Genomic DNA, 21,522 nt, shown 5'->3' on the forward strand with positions numbered 1-21,522 from the left:
ACACATACCCCACACCAAACACACTCCACCCCACACACACTACACACCACACACACCCCACACCACACACAGTCTACACCCCACACTACACACACTCCACACCACACCCTACACACATTCCACACCACACATACCCCACACCAAACACACTCCACCCCACACACACCCCACACCACACACAGTCTACACCCCACACTACTCACACTCCACACCACACCCTACACACATTCCACACCACACATACCCCACACCAAACACACTCCACCCCACACACCACACATACCCCACACCACACACACTTCAAACCACACATACCCCACACCACACACAATCCACACCACACAAACCCCACACCACACACACAATTCACACAACACCACACACTCCACACCACACATACCCCACACCACACACACTTCAAACCACACATACCCCACACCACACACTCCACATCACACATACCCCACACCACACACTTCACACCCCACACCACACACACTCCACTCACTCACCACACGACACACAGTCCACTCCCCACACTCACTCCACACCACACATACTCCACACCACACAAACTCCACAGTCCACACCACACACACACACCCCACACCACACACAGTCTACACCCCACACTACACACACTCCACACCACACCCTACACACATTCCACACCACACATACCCCACACTACACACACTCCACACCACACCCTACACACATTCCACACCACACATACCCCACACCAAACACACTCCACCCCACACACCACACATACCCCACACCACACACAGTCTACACCCCACACTACACACACTCCACACCACACCCTACACACATTCCACACCACACATACCCCACACCAAACACACTCCACCCCACACACACTACACACCACACACACCCCACACCACACACAGTCTACACCCCACACTACACACACTCCACACCACACCCTACACACATTCCACACCACACATACCCCACACCAAACACACTCCACCCCACACACTACACATACCCCACACCACACACACTTCAAACCACACATACCCAACACCACACACAATCCACACCACACAAACCCCACACCACACACAATTCACACAACACCACACACTCCATACCACACATACCCCACACCACACACACTTCAAACCACACATACCCCACACCACACACACTCCACATCACACATACCCCACACCACACAATTCACACCCCACACCACACACTCCACTCACTCACCACACGACACACAGTCCACTCCCCACACTCACTCCACACCACACATACTCCACACCACACAAACTCCACAGTCCACACCACACACACCCCACACCACACACAGTCTACACCCCACACTACACACACTCCACACCACACCCTACACACACTCCACACCACACATACCCCACACCAAACACACTCCACCCCACACACTCCACACCACACATACCCCACACCAAACACACTCCACACCACACACACCCCACACCACACACAGTCTACACCCCACACTACACACACTCCACACCACACCCTACACACATTCCACACCACACATACCCCACACCAAACACACTCCACCCCACACACACTACACACCACACACACCCCACACCACACACAGTCTACACCCCACACTACACACACTCCACACCACACCCTACACACATTCCACACCACACATACCCCACACCAAACACACTCCACCCCACACACCACACATACTTCAAACTACACATACCCCACACCACACACAATCCACACCACACAAACCCCACACCACACACACTTTAAACCACACACACTCCACAGCTCACATACCCCACACCACACACACTCCACCCCACACATACCACACACAATTCACACAACACCACACACTCCACACCACGCATACCCCACACCACACACACTTTAAACCACAAACACACACTCGATAGCTCATATACCCCACACCACACACACTTCACACCACACATACCCCACACCCCACACACTCCATACCACACACACACTCCACAGCTCACATACCTCACACCACGCACACTCCACCCCAAACATACCACACACTTCACACCCCACACCACACATACCCCACACTCTCCATACCACACACACAATCCACAGCTCACATACCCCACACCATACACACTCCACCCCCACACATACCACACACACTTCACACCACACACCACACAAACCCCACACTCTCCATACCACGCACACACTCCACAGCTCACATACCCCACACCATACACACTCCACCCCACACACACTTCACACCACACATACCCCACACCACACACACTCCGCACCTGACACAAACCCCACACTCCACCACACATACACCACACCACACACACTCCACACCACACATACTCCACACACCACACCACACTCTCTACACACCACACCACACACACTCCACACCTGATACACACAACTCACCCCACACTCCACCACACATACACCACACTCCACACCACATTCCAAACACACCACACCAAACACACTCCACAACCCACTCCACACCCCACACACTCCACACCACACACACACTACACAACTTAGTAACTATTTGACAAGCCAACTTAAAGTTCGTTCACGAACTTTGCCTTTTCTAGTTATTATTATTCTCGCCACGTTTTATAAACAACTACTCCTCCTAGAGCTTTCGAGCTAGAACCACGAAACTTCACACGATGGTAGAACTTATAGCCGCGGGGTGTGCTTGTGCTTTTTGGAGCGATACATCGTACGATTTTCGTAAAAACTTCGTAAACGTACGCCCTTTTTTCCATAGACAATGAACTAGAAGAATTTTGAATGGCTGTGAGCGTCACAATTTTTGAGATACGAAGACGAAATTCGGATGGTCTATAGAACTTAGTGAGTTCTTTCCGAAAATATGCTTTACGAAACGATATGTCGTACGGATTTCGTACAAATGTCGTACGAAGTTGCCCCATAGAAATGAATGGGGGGCCCAGAGTTCCATCTCGCACACAAGCAGCTCTGCGCACGGAACCCCTTCTCTCCCCTGCTCCTCCAGTACTGTGAGTGTATGGAGGAGCTGCTGTATGGAGCAGCTATCAGTCAAAAGTTTGGACACCCCGGCACCCTAAGCCAGGGCTTTGCAACCACCTATTAACTGCTTAGCAACCACCTTAGCAACCACCTGGAAAACTTTAGCAACTGCCTAGCAACCACTTAGCAACCACTTTAGAAATTATGGCAACTGCCTTGCAACACCTTAGCAACCACCTGGAAAATATTAGAAACTGCCTAGCAACCACGTAGCAACCATGTGGAATAAATTAGCAACTGCCTAGCAACCAGTTAGCAACCACCTGGAAAACGTTAGCAACTGCCTAGCAACTGCTTAGCAACCACTTTAGAAATGACAGCAACTGTCTAGCAACCACTTAGCAACCATGTGGAATATGTTGGCAACTGCCTAGCAACTACTTTAAATTGATAGCAACTGCCTAGCAACCAGTTAGCTGCTGCCTTAGCAACTGCCTTAGCAACCACCCGGAAAACGTTAGCAACTGCCTAGCAACCACTTAGCAACCACTTTAGAAATGATAGCAACTGTCTAGCAACCACTTAGCAACCATGTGGAATACGTTAGCAACTGCCTAGCAACTACTTTAAAAATAATAGCAGCTGCCTAGCAACCAGTTAGCTACACCTTAGCAACCACCTGGAAAATGTTAGCAACTGCCTAGCAACCATTTAGCAACCACTTTAGAAATGATGGCAACTGCCTAGCAACCAGTTAGCAACACCTTAGCAACCACCTGGAAAACGTTAGCAACTGCCTAGCAACCACTTGGCAACTACTTAGCAACCATGTGGAATACGTTAGCAACTGGCTAGCAACCAGTTAGCTACACCTTAGCAACCACCTGGAAAAGGTTAGCAACTGCCTAGCAACCGCTTAGCAACCACTTTAGAAATGATAGCAAACTGTCTAGCAACCACTTAGCAACTATGTGGAATGTGTTGGCAACTGCCTAGCAACTACTTTAAAAATGATAGCAACTGCCTAGCAACCAGTTAGCTACACCTTAGCAACCACTTGGAAAACGTTAGCAACTGCCTAGCAACCACTTAGCAACCACTTTAGAAATGATAGCAACTGCCTAGCAACCAGTTAGCTACACCTTAGCAACCACTTGGAAAACGTTAGCAACTGCCTAGCAACCACTTAGCAACCACTTTAGAAATGATAGCAACTACCTAGCAACCACTTAGCAACACCTTAGCAACCACTAGGAAAACATTAGCAACTGCCTAGCAACCACTTAGCAACACCTTAGCAACCACTAGGAAAACGTTAGTAACTGCCTTGCAACCACTTAGCAACCACTTTAGTAATGATAGCAACTGCCTAGCAACCACTTAGCAACACCTTAGCAACCACTAGGAAAACGTTAGCAACTGCTTAGCAACCACATAAGTAATGATAGCAACTGCCTAGCAACCACTTAGCAACACCTTAGCAACCACTAGGGAAACGTTAGAAACTGCCTAGCAAACACTTTAGAAATTATAGCAACTGCCTAGCAACCACTTAACAACATCTTAGCAACCACCTGGAAAATGTTAGCAACTGCCTAGCAACCACTTAGCAACCATGTGGAATATGTTAGCAACTGCCTAGCAACTGCTTAGCAACCACTTTAGAACCGATAGCAACTGCCTAGCAACCACTTAGCAACACCTTAGCAACCACTAGGAAAACGTTAGCAACTGCCTAGCAACCACTTAGCAACCACTTTAGTAATGATAGCAACTGCCTAGCAACCACTTAGCAACACCTTAGCAACCACTAGGAAAACGTTAGCAACTGCCTAGCAACCACTTTAGAAATTATAGCAACTGCCTAGCAACCAGTTAGCTACACCTTAGCAACCACTTGGAAAACGTTAGCAACTGCCTATCAACCACTTAGCAACCACTTTAGAAATGATAGCAACTGCCTAGCAACCACTTAGCAACACCTTAGCAACCACTAGGAAAACGTTAGCAACTGCCTAGCAACCACTTAGCAACACCTTAGCAACCACTAGGCAAACGTTAGAAACTGCCTAGCAACCACTTTAGACATTATAGCAACTGCCTAGCAACCACTTAACAACATCTTAGCAACCACCTGGAAAATGTTAGCAACTGCCTAGCAACCACTTAGCAACCATGTGGAATATGTTAGCAACTGCCTAGCAACTGCTTAGCAACCACTTTAGAACCGATAGCAACTGCCTAGCAACCACTTAGCAACACCTTAGCAACCACTAGGAAAACGTTAGCAACTGCCTAGCAACCACTTAGCAACCACTTTAGTAATGATAGCAACTGCCTAGCAACCACTTAGCAACACCTTAGCAACCACTAGGAAAACGTTAGCAACTGCCTAGCAACCACTTTAGAAATTATAGCAACTGCCTAGCAACCACTTTAGAAATTATAGCAACTGCCTAGCAACCACTTAACAACATCTTATCAGCCACCTGGAAAATGTTAGCAACTGCCTAGCAACCACTTGGCAACCATGTGGAATATGTTAGCAACTGCCTAGCAACTGCTTAGCAACCACTTTAGAAATGATAGCAACTGCCTAGCAACCAGTTAGCTATACTTTAGCCACCACTTGGAAAACGTTAGCAACTGCTTAGCAACCGTGTGGAATACGTTAGCAACTGCCTAGCAACTGCTTAGCAACACCTAAGCAACCACCTGGAAAACGTTAGCAACTGCCTAGCAAACGCTTAGCAACCACTTTAGTAATGATCACAACTACCTAGCAACCACTTAGCAACCATTTTAACTTTTCAACGTTATTAGCGTACTTTTCCAAGCCAACTTAAAGTTCGTTCACGAACTTTGCCTTTTCTAGTTTTAGTTGAGTTATCTTTGTCTATCTTTGACAGTGTTGTGTAAACAAAGCTTTTTCAAATTGATGTTTCATTTTATAATGTCTCTTAATATTATACTCCTTCATTACGGCAACTGATTTCTTACATATTAAACATACACACTTCCTTCTGAACTCTGAAAAAATAGTCATTTTCCCAACGTGCCTAAAATTTTCTGCATTTGTTTTCTATTTCCCATTTCTTTGGACCTGCCATACATTCCCAAAAGCTCAGGAACATTAATGTAGGGATAATAAAGAAAGGAAAGTAGATGAGAAGCGTTTTAAATTTGTTTTTTGTCATAGCGACACCTATCGTTCAAACTTTGAATCTCACATTATAAAAACCTGCTTAATAGTGGGCCAACTTTCATTTTATTTCTAAAATACCTTCCGAGCCATTCCAAAAAAGAAAACTGTAGTTTGGACACCCCTGCTCTAGAGTAACAAAGTCAAAGTCCAGATTTAAAATAAATTCATAATTATTATTACAGCCTGGGAATGTTGTTTGTTTTACTATCTAGTGTCGACCAGAGGAGAACGGATTCTCCTTCTGAGACTTTGATCCCCTCGAGCTTTCTTACTCTAACTCTCAGGGAGTTTTCCTGACAGTGTTGCCCATGGTTTGCTCACTAGGGGGTCTGATCTTAGGTCTCTGTGAAGCTGCTTTGTGACACACCCCTCTCGAAATGAACAGCACCCACAAATCTAGATTCTGAACATCTCACCCAATATTAAGTTTGATTTACAGTTTGTGGGGAAATCTGTCAAAAATAAAGACACCGTTTCTAAGATTATGTCTCACTTGTTTTCCCTGATTTCACCAATCAGGTTTACAGCCAGTTCTTTAGTTATTTCACCACCCAAGTCTAAAAAACACCTGTCTACACCTGTTTTTATGGCTACAACAGGGTTAATTCTATTTCCATGTTTATGATCCACCAATTTTCATTGTCTACACAAGGGCTGCTTGATATTGGAAAAACTGACACTGCAATAGTGTTTTTTCCTATAAAAAACAAAATTACATTATGATTAAGATTAAGTAAATGGCAGTTTATGGCAGTTACTTGATTATTTAAGCAGTCATGCAGACAACATACCCTGATTTCTTAAATCAGATTAAGAAATCTGATAAAGAGAGACAAATTTTAGCTCAGTAATCATATTTCTCGGTTCATGTACAATATTTATAAGTTTGGGTTTTACATGATGTTTATGTCATGTCTTGTTCTGCACGTTTATTGATTGGTTGCAAAAATCCAAAACTCATGTAAACTTAGTTAAAAAGTAAAAAGTAAAAATACAGTTTTCTCATTACCATCTTTGATTATCAGGGTTCATGTAAACACAACAATCAGATGACTGAAAAACTCCAACGTTCCACAGTAAATAGATTATGAAGTGGATGCAAATGCACTAATTTATCCAAGATGTCCTGAGATGAATTATGGACTTGTCACATCTATAATTGGAGTAAACTAAATAGATAGATATTGATAAAAGAAAAACGGTTGTATTATTTGATTAAATTGGCCTTAAGTGACATTACACTTCCTGTGTTGTGACTACTAGGCATGCACATATGATGCTGAACTAATATATCGTCCAGCCCTAGCCAACACTGATTATTATAGTAATTCTCCACCCAATTTGCGACTAGTACCTTAATGTTAACTGTGCAGTAGCCATAACCTCTCTCCAGAACAGTGATCCAGGCCACTCTGTCCTGGAACCGGCCAAGGAAATGAGAACCAGGTCCAGCAGAACCTGGAAAAGAAAAAAGTTTTTCTTAGTGTTGGTGAAACTGATAATGCTAACAAATCACAGCATCCCTGGTGATTTTAGTACTGTAGTAAAAACTGCTGATCTACTTGTTAAATTAGTTTGAGTGTGTGAGCCCCTCTCACCCAGTACTCCGTTAGCGAGTGCGTGTTTCAGCGCCGATGCTAGCCTGGCACTGAGCTGCTGGTAGTAGACAGAATCAGGGCATGGGCACGACGTTCCAGGCGTTTCAGGCCACGAGCGCTGCGGCCGAGGAAAACCCACCAAAAATACGGGCAGAGTAAAGAGTGGCAGCAGGGGGGCAGCCAGCAAGGCGGAAAGGAGCACCACGGCCAGCAGCAGCGGGCACAGTGCCCCGTTCAGCGCCAACAGAGCCCCCGCAGACTGACGGCGCTGCTTGGTCTCTGTCCATGATGTGATGAGGACAGTCAGCGCAAACTTCATCTTCGCCAAGAACTGAGAGAGACGGTCAGAAATCAGAGACACCTGAGAGAGAGAGAGAGAGAGAGAGAGAGAGACACAGAGTGAGAGAGCAAGAGAGAGAGACAGAGGAAGGGGGTGGACAGGGCACATAAGATGACTGGATAAGTCCAGTGTTTATTATCATATTCCTTGGTAAACAAATAAAATAACATCAGATTCCAAACTTGGCTGATAAACTGAATCTGGGGTCAATGACCAAATCATGCTTAGAAGATTTTTTGCAGATCTGTTTCTTTAATACAGGAATCTCAAGCTCAAACTACCTGGTAAAACTAAACTATCTAGGCAGTACAGTGCAGGGGTGACCAGAGCTGTGAAAGTTGTTTAATAAAGTTTTTTTTTTTCTAAGTAATTATCTATGTAAAATGTTCCCCACTACAAACAGTCCACTATGTATAAAATGTTTTTTTGTGCATTTTAGTCACCTTTTCTCATTTACACCTTTTTCTCATATTTATATTTTATAAATATATATTTTTTTATTAGTTTATAGGAAATAAAGCTTGTATTTAACCATTTCTCATTTATTAAAACAATTTAATTGGATGATACAGGAAATGCCTTTGTAACGCCCACATGCGACCAGTTGGAGGGGGGAGCATTTATATGTGTTGACGCGACAAAGCAGTGTTAATGCAGCTTTAGTGATTGTGTGAGAACTAGAAACTAATATTCTGACTTAAACTAACACATAAAAATGAAGACAAAAAAAATGAATGATAAATGATAAAATCAATTTGCAGGACAGATTTCAGTCTAATTTTTAAACATCTGAAGGACTGTAAAAAGCTGCATCATGGGTCAGATGAATTTTGCAGGCTGGTAGTTTGAGATCCTTGATTTAATGCCTACAGAGAGCAGGATCTGCAAAAGGCCAGTAAAATATGTAAAGCTTTTTTTATTTTTGACAGATCCAAACTCACCACTATAAGCTGTACTCCAGTGCCCAGCTCATGCCACTGGTGTGCGGTACCATCTCCATCTGCCAGCTTCACGATCACCACCACCACCATCTGCAGCAGGGCATCCTCACTGTTCTGCCACACCTGTGACATGATAATAAGAAAACAGTTATGAGCTCATAGACATATATCTTCCTTCAAAGTCAAATGCATCAGATGTCTAGAGAGTGTACATTGCTCCATACCGATCTGAAGGCTCGTGTGAAGCCAATAGCCAATGATGCAGTGTGTAGCTTGTGCAAGGACGTATCCATGGCCAGAAACGCAATCATGGCTAACGGACTCACTGGAAAAAAAAAAGGAACAAAATAAGTATTGTTAGCAGCATTCTGTTTTTTTCTTACACTATTTTCTCCCCAATTTATCTTTAAGAAATATACATAATGAAAAATAAGAAACTACGGTCACTATCTTTACTGTACTTTCGAACCTTCTGATGTCAAACTATTAGTACAATATAAACGTATATATAGGTTTGTATTTTACTGTTTGTTTGACATTAAAGAGTCACATTTTGAGAAAGTAAATACATTAATTCATTACTCATTTTGTCTGGTATTTTTCCTGCAGCTGTCTCGCCTGATATAAACGATAAACGCACTTAACACTTAGAGCAAATGGACAAACTCTGCTTTAGCACTATGATTCCCACACTCTACAGATGACAGCCACCTCAAGTTTGTATTAGAATTTTCTCACCGAAGTTGAGCAGAACTCTCCGGGTGAGTCCAGCAGCCCGCAAACCCCGGGTCCGCCTCTTGAAGGTCTGGACGCTGCTCACCTGCCGGGGGTACAGTGGGTTCAAGAACAGACCCCAAAAAACACAAGCACCCTGAAGTTCTCTCAGCACACGTGTGACCAGCAGCAGGGCGATGAGGATCCATCCCACCACAACCTGGGGGCCAGGAGCTACACTTGAAGATCCCCAGAACCCCACTGAAGCAAGGCTGAGGTTACCTGCAATGATTAGAAAAGGTTGTTTAACTCATTTTAACATAATATTAGAAATTAAATACTGTCAGACCTGTTGAATCAAGGAATCACTTAAATCGAACCTGTTTGACAACATGAAGCAGCTAAAATATTTGAAAACACAACACATTATGCTCTGAACTGAAGAAATTCAAGAACAGATAAAAAAACAAGGTAAGTGACATCTATCAGTCTGGAAACCGTTACAAAACCATTTCAAATGCTTTTGGACTCCAGCTGACAACAATGAGACCTAATATTCACAAATGGAGAAAACATGGAACACTGGTAAACCTTCACAGGAGTGGTGACTGACCTACCAGAAATAACTCCAAAAGGGCATGGACAACTCATCCAGCACATCACAAAAAAGATTCTAGACCAGGGGTCACTAATAGGCGGACCGCAGTCCGGGTCCGGACCCAGACATTGTCCAATACGGACCCAAACCGATAAACTCCAGAGAAGGATTTAATTTTGACAGTGTTCATTTAAAGCGCAGAATTTTCTTGTTTACACTGCAGCGACGCGGCATCGCTTCCAAAGCTTTCTCCGCCTTTCTCTCACCACTTTGGGGCGTGTCGCCTGAAAGAGCAAACAGTTTATATGCCACCAGCAAGAATATGTAGAGTTGTAGTTCAGTGCTGAGTTTGAACGAGACGCTGTACAGACCGCTGCCCCAGCTAGTGAATTGGGAAAATCCGCCTTTATAAAGAGATAGGGAGCCTGAGAGCTAGCGGAAAAACGAGAACAGGCGGAAACTAAAGACACGCTGAGCGCAACAGAGAGACAGGGGAGGAATGTACAAAAAATCTTCGGACCTTGGACTGACGAAATTTTCTCCAACTGGACCGGACTGAATTCTAATTAAATACCCCTGTTCTAAAGATGATGGTCTACTACCTCACTGGACTCTATTGCACACTGTGTAATAGAGGTAATTACTACCTCACTGGTCTTTTTTGCACACTTTTTGCACACTGCATAATTTGCACACTGTCTTATTTATTATTCTTTGTTTGTATTGTGTTGTATTGTGTCTGTCTGCACTTTTGTACTGTTGCACTATTGTTCTGTATACACTGTGTTTATGTGCACCATGGTCCCTGGAGGAACGTTGTTTCGTTTCACTGTGTACTCTGTATATAGCTGAAATGACAATAAAAACCACTTTGACTTGACTTTGACTTTGAAGAACTGCAGCTCTCACTTCCTTCAGCTGAAGTCAGTGTTAATGATTTAATAATAAGTAAGAGACCGGGCCAAAATTCCTTCTCAGGGATGTGAAAGAATCACTGCCAGATATCGCAAATGCTTGATTGTAGTTGTTGCCATACTTTTTTTTTTACATAGGGCCAGGTTGGTTTGGACTGTTTATTTCCCTTAATAAATTAAATTATCATTTACAAACAGCTTTTTGTATTTACTCAGGTTATCTTTGTCTGATATTAAAATGTGTTTATAAATAAGTATGACAAAAAGGCAAAAGCAAATGGAATCTGTGAGGGCACATTTTTTTTTCACAGCACTGCATATATTACTACTAACATAAAATCATCCCTTATACATTTTGAAAAATGAATTCAGAAGCAATGTATTAGGTGTGTATGCAGTTAGCACAGAGGTTGAGTTAAATTCTGTAAAATTATGTGTAGTGAGCTTGGAAGGAAGTGAGTCTAGGATGCCAGACTTCACTGTTCCAGGCTTCAAGCCTTCCAGGGGGTGTTGTGAGCTAAATTCAGATAAACAGTAATGACACTTCATTCACTTACCTGATGATAAGGGAAGGGAATTGGCTAAATCCTATGTATAACCCCAGTTGTTAGGTGCAGGAGTGTGTTACATTCCTGTATTTTGTTACGTAGTGTTACCATTTTAGTATATTAGACCTAACATTTGCTCTATAAGTATTCTATAAGAAGCACCCTATTATCCTGTTTTATTCTGCTTGCTGCTGGTGAGGAGCCAAACAATGCTATAACCAAAAAGGAACAGCTGCCACTTCTGTTCAGAATAAATAAAATTAAAATATTTATCAATATGTTTACCTGGGCTGGGAGACAGCTGGTGAAGCAGCCCAGCTTCAGTCATGGCTCCAGCCAGGAGAAGCACGGACAGAGGGAGGCTGAACCAGCCCAGACTGAGTGTTGGTGGGTCATGTTTTTTGCCTCGAAAAAGCGCTGTGACCTGGGTGAGGTCCTGACTGAGGATGTAACCCATTGCGACGGTGAAGAGAACCACAGCGAGGGAGGAGGGGATGAAGAACGTGGAGACAGCGACGCACACAGACGACAGGAACATCACCACCAGCCTAAAGGTAAACAAATACATAAACACAAATATTACTCACTCAGGGCATAGCATTGCCTATGCAAACAAATGGCTATTTTTACACCATTAACAAGCTCAAAATAGTTCCAAACTTCATTGGTAGAATTCAAAGGACCCTGACCTTTTAAAAACACTGTTTTTACATACAGGACCTTTAGGTAGTACCACAGTACCTTTGGGTGACGCCATCTTGAAATTAAGTCACGATAAGTTGGCTAACAATCACAAATGTATAGGTAAGAGGGGAACAGTTAACAAAATCATGAATTTCAATTGAGAACTACCTGAAGGTACTGTGTGTATAAACCGTGTTTTTAATAAACATGTGCAATTCTCAGTGCCTCTTTTTAAATGTCAGGGCCTAATTCTTATCCCGAGTCTCAGCAGAGCTTAAGATTCATGAGACCAGGTTACGTTTCTCCAGGCTTGAACTGTCCAGCTACTGTTCCTGTGCTCACTGCAGCCTCAGCTTTCTGTTCTTAGCTGATATTTTCCAATCCTCAGCTTTACAGGTATTCCTATTACATTTCTTAGTGAGTTTGCAATGTGATATTGACTTATTTATTGAAACTGATTACTTAATTATGTATAAAATGACATGTTTATAGTGTATTTAGTGTCCTGTAATTCACCCTCACTGATCATTTATCTCCCACTTTGTAAACAAATCACACACCTGCATTAGAAAACACATGTATATGGAAACATAGCTACTACTTCTTCTGAAATGTAAAAAAAAAATAATAATAAAATACTAGTGTGGATGTGTACCTGTGGTTGGTGGCCATGGGTGACCCCCCAAGTCCGTGCACCAGGATCTGCTCCATGGCCCACAGCAGCAGTGCATCCACAGGAGAGAGCATGCCCAGAGCCCACAGCACTGGCAGGGCCACAAACAGCACATGTAGTACCTGGCTAGCCACCTGTAGCTCGGCCACACCCCCTCCACCACACCTGCACAGAGGAGAGAAAGACTGGGTGTTTATTCTGAATAGATAAGTAGAGGTTAATATTTGCACCCATGGTCCATTACATATGTATTTTGATACATAAATGCAGTTTACTTGCAAGCTTTTATTATAGATTGCGAATAAATAAGATTGTGGCACATTTCAGAATTCCATGTATTGTTATTTATTGCAGAGGACTTGCTTACTTATTAACATAAGAACTCTAAGAACAAAACTTTTGCCTATGCCTGTAGACACTGTGTTGCTTGACACTTTGTGAACACTTGTCTACATAAAACACATGAAAGTAGACAACAATATTCAACTTGGTCATTTATTTATTGAGAAGAATGATCCAATATTACAAATCTGTGAGTGGAACATTTATGCAAACCCTACTGTTCTTTTCGGTAACGGCAGATTAGTGCTGCACATCGGCTTGGAGAAAATTTAGTTGGTGGGTTTCATCCCATGAACTGTTGCTTTAACTCAGCTGCAAAATCTGTATTGGAATAAAGTAAGGATTTAGACTTGGTTCCCATTCTTTAATCATTCTTTAGCAGAACAGGCCTAGGGTCATTGTCTTGCTGTATGGCCCATATTCTCCCAGGACTCAGCTCACAGCCACATTTTCCTTAAGAATTTTCTGTTGTAATTCAGACTTGAATGTTCCATCACGAATGGCAAGCCACCCTGGTCCAGATGCAGCAAAACAGACCTAAACTATGACATAACCACCCCCATATTTCACAGATGGGATAAGGTTTTTATGCTGACATGCTGTGTTTTTCTTTCTCAAAACATAATGCTTCTTATTTAAACCAAAAAGCTCTGTTTTGGCTTGTTCATCTGATCTTTATCAAACAGCAATGATCTTTTAAGAGATCTTTTCTCCTTGCAACCCTGCCATGCATAAAATTGCTGTTCATTATTCTGCTGAAGGTGGATTCACAAACACTTCCAAATGTGAGAAAGACCTTCAGCTGCTTAGAAGTTATATGGATGATTTTGTAACCTTTTTTGTAGCCTTTTCCAGCCTAAATGGTGTCAGCAACTCCATATATATCCTTTGTTCGTGCCACAATGCACTTTATAAAAATGTTCCACAATATAGAAATTCAACCCAAACAGTTGACAATACTCTGACTGTGTTAGGCTCTGTAGTGTGTGTGTGTGTGTGTATACCTCAATGCCACGTCCACAGCGATGAAGGCAAGGATATACAGTGGTCTTGTGAGGGGTGTGATCTCGTAGGTGTCCTGAGGCTGGAAGGTGGCCGTCTCTGTCGCCGTGTTGACAATAAGAGAATACTCCCCAATGCACAGCGTCACCCAGCTCAGCACAAACACAGGCACCACTGCGCCCAGACCCACACCTGAGTCTCCATATACTGCACTCAGCCTATCAGGCAGCAGGTACCACGTACCAAACCCGCAAAGCACGCCAGCGAGTACCGTGTGCAGAACCACGTTCACCATGAACCTTTTCCCCGGAACCACGAAGCGCACAGTCTCTGGAGCCACACAGTGGGTGAACTCCACCTCCTCCTCGTCTGCCAGGATATTGTCTACAAACATCCTGGCAGCTGGAAGCCTCTGGACCGTCCCCGTCCTTCGTGCCACGCACTGGGCCAAGGTCTGCAGGGTGGCGCCAGCCCCCAGCATAAGTGCCCCGGACAAGATGCCCGCATGAGTGTCGTCCATCATTCTCAGCTGGTACAGCAGGGTGCCCACACCCCCCAGCAGCCATGGTGTCAGGAACAGCACCAGCTGATGCATGTAGACATATGGGGGGGCGCAGTAGCCCAGCTTAAGCCTCGGCCCCCCCAGCACAGTCTGAGGGAAGCGCTTCCAGAAAAACTCCTGCTTGTAGTCATTGAGCAGGGGGACGTCAGGGCCCATGATGTTCGCAGCGCAGCGGGATAAGGCACGGTCATCTCCCCAGCCCTCCTGGAATACCTGCCACCATCTTCAGCACCTTCCTGCTGATCTGAGTTAAATGAACATTATTATTTTGTGGACAACGATACAGTCATTTAATTAAGATGTTTGGTATCTAAAGCTGCAACAATCAATCGACGCAATCAACTATTAATTAAAGAGGAATCTGGTGTGTAATAGACTTGGGGTGTAGTGAAACATGATAACAAATGCAAACTTTTGTCCAATAGCCCACCTCCACTCACTGCAGCATTCCAAAATACAGCACCAATGTTTCCAAAAGGCTTACAATGTTAGTGTTAGGTGCATAAAGTTGCAAACCATGCAAAAAAATATATATATAATGAAAATAAAAACTGCAACTTAATGCTGGGGCTTACTTAATTACTTAGTTAATTATTGTTTACTTAATAACCTAGAAATTTACACTTAACTTAAATAGTATGCACGGTATACACAATACACACAATAATTACACAAAAACACATATGTGATTGCACTTTAGATATACGTTAATATGGGTGATTTAACTCTAAGTTTTATATTCGTGTTTCATTGGTCATTACTCATTATTTACGTTTCTATGGGAACTTATGTTATGTTAAAGTGACTGGACTAGAGCAGGTGAGGTATAAAAAAAATAAAAAAAAAATCATGAATTTATCTCTTTATCTATTTACAGTTACTGCACTGAAAATCTGTCAATTAGCTCTAAATTTTTTATTTTTTAAAACTTGAGAAATACTGCATTTGACAGTCCACAGATTTAATCTATTTAATACATCTCTTCTACATCTTTCTTGTATTTAATGAATCTTTCCTTCTATATAAATATTTCCCCCTATTTAATCAATATTCCATCTATTTAAAAATCATTATATCTACTTAACAGTATGTCATCGATTTAATAAATCTTTCCCTCGATTTAACATATTGTTTTATCAAATTAATAAATCATTCCATTGGTTTAATTTAAGATTCTTCTTTAAACTGAGGGAAGGACTGAATATAATTGAACATTATGTTGATACTTTGGGGTCTCTGTGAAAACAGCTAGGTATGAAATCTCAGCAGGGGACTGTGATATGAATTTACTGTGATCTGAACTGACTGTTTTAAATTGACTATTATCTGAATTCACTATGATTTGAATTGCCGGTAATCTGAATTTACTGTGATCTGAACAGACTGTGGTCTGAAATCACTGTGATCTGAGATCAGATTAAACTCGTGAGTAAATCACAGACTGTAACTGATAAACAGTGATCTGCTGCTCTGTGTTTACAGTGGGGAAGCCCTGCTGCTGCTGCAGAACCACACAAACAGAGAACAGCCCCAGAGCAGAGAGCTGAGCCCCAGCAGGCTGTGGAGTTCAGTATGTTAAGTTAGGAGGGTTATATAGTTAAATGCTGGAGTGTTCAGAGCTCAGTTATTAGTGAGCTGTAGTGAGCAGCACTGTACTGTGGGTCTGAATAACCAGGTTAGCTAAAGCGGCTAACGGTAATCCAGCGCTAGGTTATTTTAGCAGGTGCTACAAGGCGCTGCTAGCATTGAGGCTAACACAACAAAAGGAGAGCTGCTGTAGAGAAACTAACTGCATTAATTGAAGACCAGCCTGAGCAGATTGAACTGCGCAGATTTAAGAGACATAATAAATATACCGGACAGCAGTTTTATTCAGCTTTATCTGATAATCAAACCCTAGAACTGAGAGAACTAGAGCCCATAATAATAAACACACAGCACAGCTAGCCCAGCACTGATGCTAAGCAGCCAGCCAGCCTCTTATTATAGACCTCAGGCCGCCCGGCGCCGCTGCCGGGTGTTTTATATTAATAACCCGCACTAATTCCCCGCTAATATCAGCCCTGAATTCGGACTGACCTCTCGCTGTGAGGAGTCTGAAGTCTGTGAGGTGTTTTCATGTTTATCTTCACCTTCGCTGAGGCGCCCATTGCTGCTGTTTCCCATTGAGCTCCATAGAATGGCGCCGCCCGCGGCCACAGGAGCGCACTGCAGCATCGAGCCCCAGTTCTGGATTTGAGTTTTTACCTCAGCGGTGTACTAAATTTACAGTCATAAAACGCACTAATTCTTAAACTCATACTGTACCAGTAAATTATTTTTTTTATTTTATTTATTCTAAATTGTAGATTAATATTAAAGACATAAAAACAAAAGGGACACGCACTTTTAATTGTTTCTACTGAAAGCACTTCTTATGATGGTGTCCTTTTATGAAAAAGAATGTAACTTTACGTTTCATAGGGATTTTTCTCAGAAGTTAATATAAACGTTAGACGTCAGGACATGTGTTCTTACTGTTGTAGGGTAATTTACCACAGCAAAAATGTATGTGAGCCAGACGGACAAGGAAAACCAGAAGTCAGGATATCCAATGTAGAATAAAATTTACTGAAGAAAATCATTGAAGTATTACAGACACTCCAGTAGATGAATCAGACAAAAAGTAAGAAAATAGACAAAAGTATTACAGGAAAAATGTTGTAGATGGTCAAAAGTAAAGTATTCCAATCTCGAGAGCTACAGGAAAAGTCTGACTTTTCTGTCTATGCATTAACAATTATACTTGAATAACAATTACATGTAAATCTACTTTACCAGGATACATGTTCTTATTGGTTCTATAAAAATCAATAATGACATAATTGTCTCTATGATTGGTTCTTCAAATGTATCAACATTACACTACTGATTAAGCATGACAATGCATTACATATGTTGCATCAAAAAGGTGTACGTCACAAAGTCCGAACATCATGTTGTTTTCCATTCCCGTGGCCTTCGGTGTCTTCTGGCCTGTCTGCGACTTTGCGCCGCTTAGAACAGGCATGCGTAGGCTATCTAAGGAGAGGTTACTAGCACAATCACTCAGATAGCGGGTATCTCCCTCTGCAGTTGTCAACATCTTGTCCTTGCATCCTGTCGCAACATGAAACAACCTTCTCTTCTAAATGTACATGATATTCTAACAACACAAAGATCCTAGTGGAATAACAGATTCTAAAAATAAAAACTGGTGTGTCTGCACAATTTATTGCTAATGATTACAGTCAAATTATTATATTTATTGAATGATCATAATTATCAAATAAAAGGATATAAGTGTAGATTAAATGATATACACGTCCAGAATCCATGGACGGGGGCTTCCCAGATCGCTCCCATCACTGTAAACTACAAATGAACAGAAGTCAGATTAGATCAGTGTTTCTTAACCTTGTTCTTACATATCCTATTGCATACTCCCACTGTTCTGCATATTGTAGAGCTTTCTCTGCTTTAAATGAACATAATAAAGTAAGTGGTATGATGGTATGATGTGTCTAATACACTGCTGGACATACATAATGATTGATTTATGATCCATAGGGGGCTAAGAGATTTTAACAGGTAAACTCAGTAAAGGACTGTTTATTAGCTAATCAGTTGGATCTGGTGGAAAACACAATTTTAAGGGCAGTGATCAGGGTTAAGAAACTGCTTTAAACTACCAACATTACCCAGTGTTGTACTAAATTCTGTCTATCCCCTACATCCAGCTTCTAGCTGACTAGTTATCTACATTAATGAAAATTAAATAGTTATTAGCTAGTCAGGTACAGGGTAAACTGAACATTATATAGTTTTGTTTTTCTTAAGCTAAGCTAATTCCAAAATTAAGCTAACTGACTGTCACAGGTTGTATTTTATTAAGCGCAGAGTTGGTATGTTTTGATTAGTGCATTTTTAACCAGCTATCAGAAACATAGCAGTTTACATGGTTTACATGGTTAGCTTACCGTTACCTTTCTGTTAGAAAAATCGCTGTATTTTCATACCTGGTTTAAAATCATCTGCTGCATCCCGATCGCGCTGCTTAATCTCACTCTCCTGCGCACGCCGCAAAACCAGCAAGCTGATTGGCTGTTTCTATTGAGAGGCGGAACTTAATTCCTGAACCGGCTCCGTGATTGGCGTTAAGAGATCCCCCCGGTTCCTACGCCAGTGTGTGCAGTAATGATAATGAGCAATACTAAGCAAGTACTAGGTGGTAGGCAGTGCATTATAGGTCGGTTGTTATGCTGTAATGAAATAATAAAATAATAATAATATCTAAAAACATGCATTTACTGAACACAAGTGATTTTGAATTCAAGCAATTCCCAGATGGTTGATTTGCTAGGTGGTTTCTATACTGGAATATGACTTTGTTATGCCTTGTGATTTTAAAACAATCCAAATATTGTTTTTTTACTTTTAAACTAACCTGAATCTTTATATACCTATTGTATGTTAATGTATATAGTTTTTTTCTTTTATAGCAAACAAGGCTACAAAAAGACCATATTTATTGTTGCTAATATTATTATTAATGACCTAATAATCCTTCAAATGTATGTGTACGAGGGAGATGAAGAGGAAAGTGTGCGTTTGTGTAAGGGCAGTAATCCAGACAGAGGTGTGTTTAATCTAGATTATCTGTATGCTTTGTAAACCAGATTGACCTGATGGGGCAGATCAAGGGTGTAGGAGCGGGCTTGATATTGGGGGGGACACATTTGCCAATATGAACCCAAGCCCACCCTATAGTTTCCTAGAACATTTGGGGAAATTTAATTAAAATTAAATTATTATTATAAGGTGATTTTACAACCTAAACATGTTACTCCAATTTACTAATAACGTTACTCCACCTTACAGTTACTAATGTTAGAAAAAATTATGCATGCAATGTCTGAATTATATACGTATGAAAAAAATGATCAGTTATAACCTAATATTTAAAATAATAACAGATTTGTTTATTATTATTATTATTATTATTATTATTATTATTATTATTATTATTATTATTATGTATTGGCATGTCAATTCTGTTGTATATTTACATTTTCTCCTGTTTTTTTTTTTTTGTGTAATGAGAGCTCTTTTTAAGATGGTGTCCTTTTATGTAAAAGAATGTAACTTTCCATAGAGATTTTTATAAACCTCAGGACATGTGGTCTTACTGTGAACTACAAATGAACAGAAGTCACTTTACAGCAGTGTTTCTCAACCCTGTTCTTACATATTCTACTGCATATTAACACTGTTCTGCATGTTCTAAAGCTTTCTCTGATTTAAAGGCATTTAATAAAGTAAGTGGTGGTTTGATGTGTTTAATACACTGCTGGATAAATTTAGGCTCCATAGGGAGTTAAGGGGTTTAAACAGGTAAACTCAGTAAATGACTGTTTATTAGCTGATCAGCTGGATCAGGTGGAAAACACTATTTTAGGGCAGTGATCAGGGTTAAGAAACTGCTTTAAACTACAAACATAAAGTACTGTACTAAATTCTAGCTATCCACTACATCTGGCTTCTAGATAACTAGTTAGCTAAATTTAATTTTCGTTCATTATAGCTCACAGTAAGTCTTGTAATCCTAAATTGGAAAACACAGTTTGAAAATGAAATAGTGATTAGCTATATAGTTTATTTTTTCTTTAACCTTGACTCCCAATCTAGGTAATTCTAAAGTTAAACTCACTAACACAGCTGCAGTTTATTAATCACAGTGAGTTTTGTGTGCTGATTCAGAGACGTGTATTTTTATCCAGCTATCAGAAACATATCATCACAGTTGAAGTCGTTAGCCTACCGTTCCCTTTCTGTTAGAAAAATCTCCGTATATCCATATCTGTTTTAAAATCAGATGAAGCTGCTGCGTACCGATCCCGCTGCTAAATCTCACAGCGAGGGGGCGGGGCTTCCCCAACAGCACACTGCCTCTAATCCGCGTGCCGCAAAACCAGCAAGATGATTGGCTGTTTCTACTGAGAGGCGGGACTTAATACCTGAACCGGCTCCGTGATTGGTCCGGTCTGTCTCCTCATTAACAGTACAGCTGATCTGAGCGAAACGATATCATTTTTGGGGGGGACAAATCCACCTGTTTCTAATATTGGGTGGGACATGTCCCACCCATCCCCCCCGGTTCCTACGCCTATGGGGCAGATTATGCCAAACTGAACGGGGCACAAAGATTAGTGAGCGAGCCAGAGTGTCTTTAACACAGTTATTCCAACATGTAAAGGAAAGTAAGAGAGGAGAATTAAACTGTAAGAAAATTTAACTGAGAATTAAACTGTATGTGCATGCAATCCCAGAAAACCACACTCACTGCAATC

At 41.7% G+C, this 21,522-nt stretch overlaps 1 protein-coding gene across 3 annotated transcripts in view; it reads right to left on the reverse strand.

The window, feature by feature from the left end:
- Nucleotides 1-17,349, reverse strand: part of pcnx4 (pecanex 4) — a 37,437-nt gene extending 20,088 nt beyond the window's left edge. The window contains exons 1-9 of one of the 3 annotated variants that reach the window (XM_015605417.3): nucleotides 17,287-17,349; nucleotides 14,595-15,398; nucleotides 13,231-13,413; nucleotides 12,177-12,439; nucleotides 9,856-10,113; nucleotides 9,342-9,442; nucleotides 9,118-9,240; nucleotides 7,837-8,197; nucleotides 7,593-7,696 (exon numbers count right to left, since the gene is read on the reverse strand). In XM_015605417.3, coding sequence (XP_015460903.3) covers nucleotides 7,593-7,696; nucleotides 7,837-8,197; nucleotides 9,118-9,240; nucleotides 9,342-9,442; nucleotides 9,856-10,113; nucleotides 12,177-12,439; nucleotides 13,231-13,413; nucleotides 14,595-15,310 — 2,109 coding nt within the window. In that variant the 5' untranslated portion in view covers nucleotides 15,311-15,398; nucleotides 17,287-17,349. Of the gene's footprint in view, nucleotides 1-7,592; nucleotides 7,697-7,836; nucleotides 8,198-9,117; nucleotides 9,241-9,341; nucleotides 9,443-9,855; nucleotides 10,114-12,176; nucleotides 12,440-13,230; nucleotides 13,414-14,594; nucleotides 15,399-17,233 lie in introns of all 3 variants that reach the window. The other 2 variants (XM_022685056.2, XM_007247554.4) reach the window with 2 other exon arrangements.
- Between the last annotated feature and the right edge of the window lie 4,173 nt (nucleotides 17,350-21,522).

This window comes from Astyanax mexicanus, chromosome 7 (assembly GCF_023375975.1).
Source record: "Astyanax mexicanus isolate ESR-SI-001 chromosome 7, AstMex3_surface, whole genome shotgun sequence".
NCBI lineage: Eukaryota > Metazoa > Chordata > Actinopteri > Characiformes > Acestrorhamphidae > Astyanax > Astyanax mexicanus.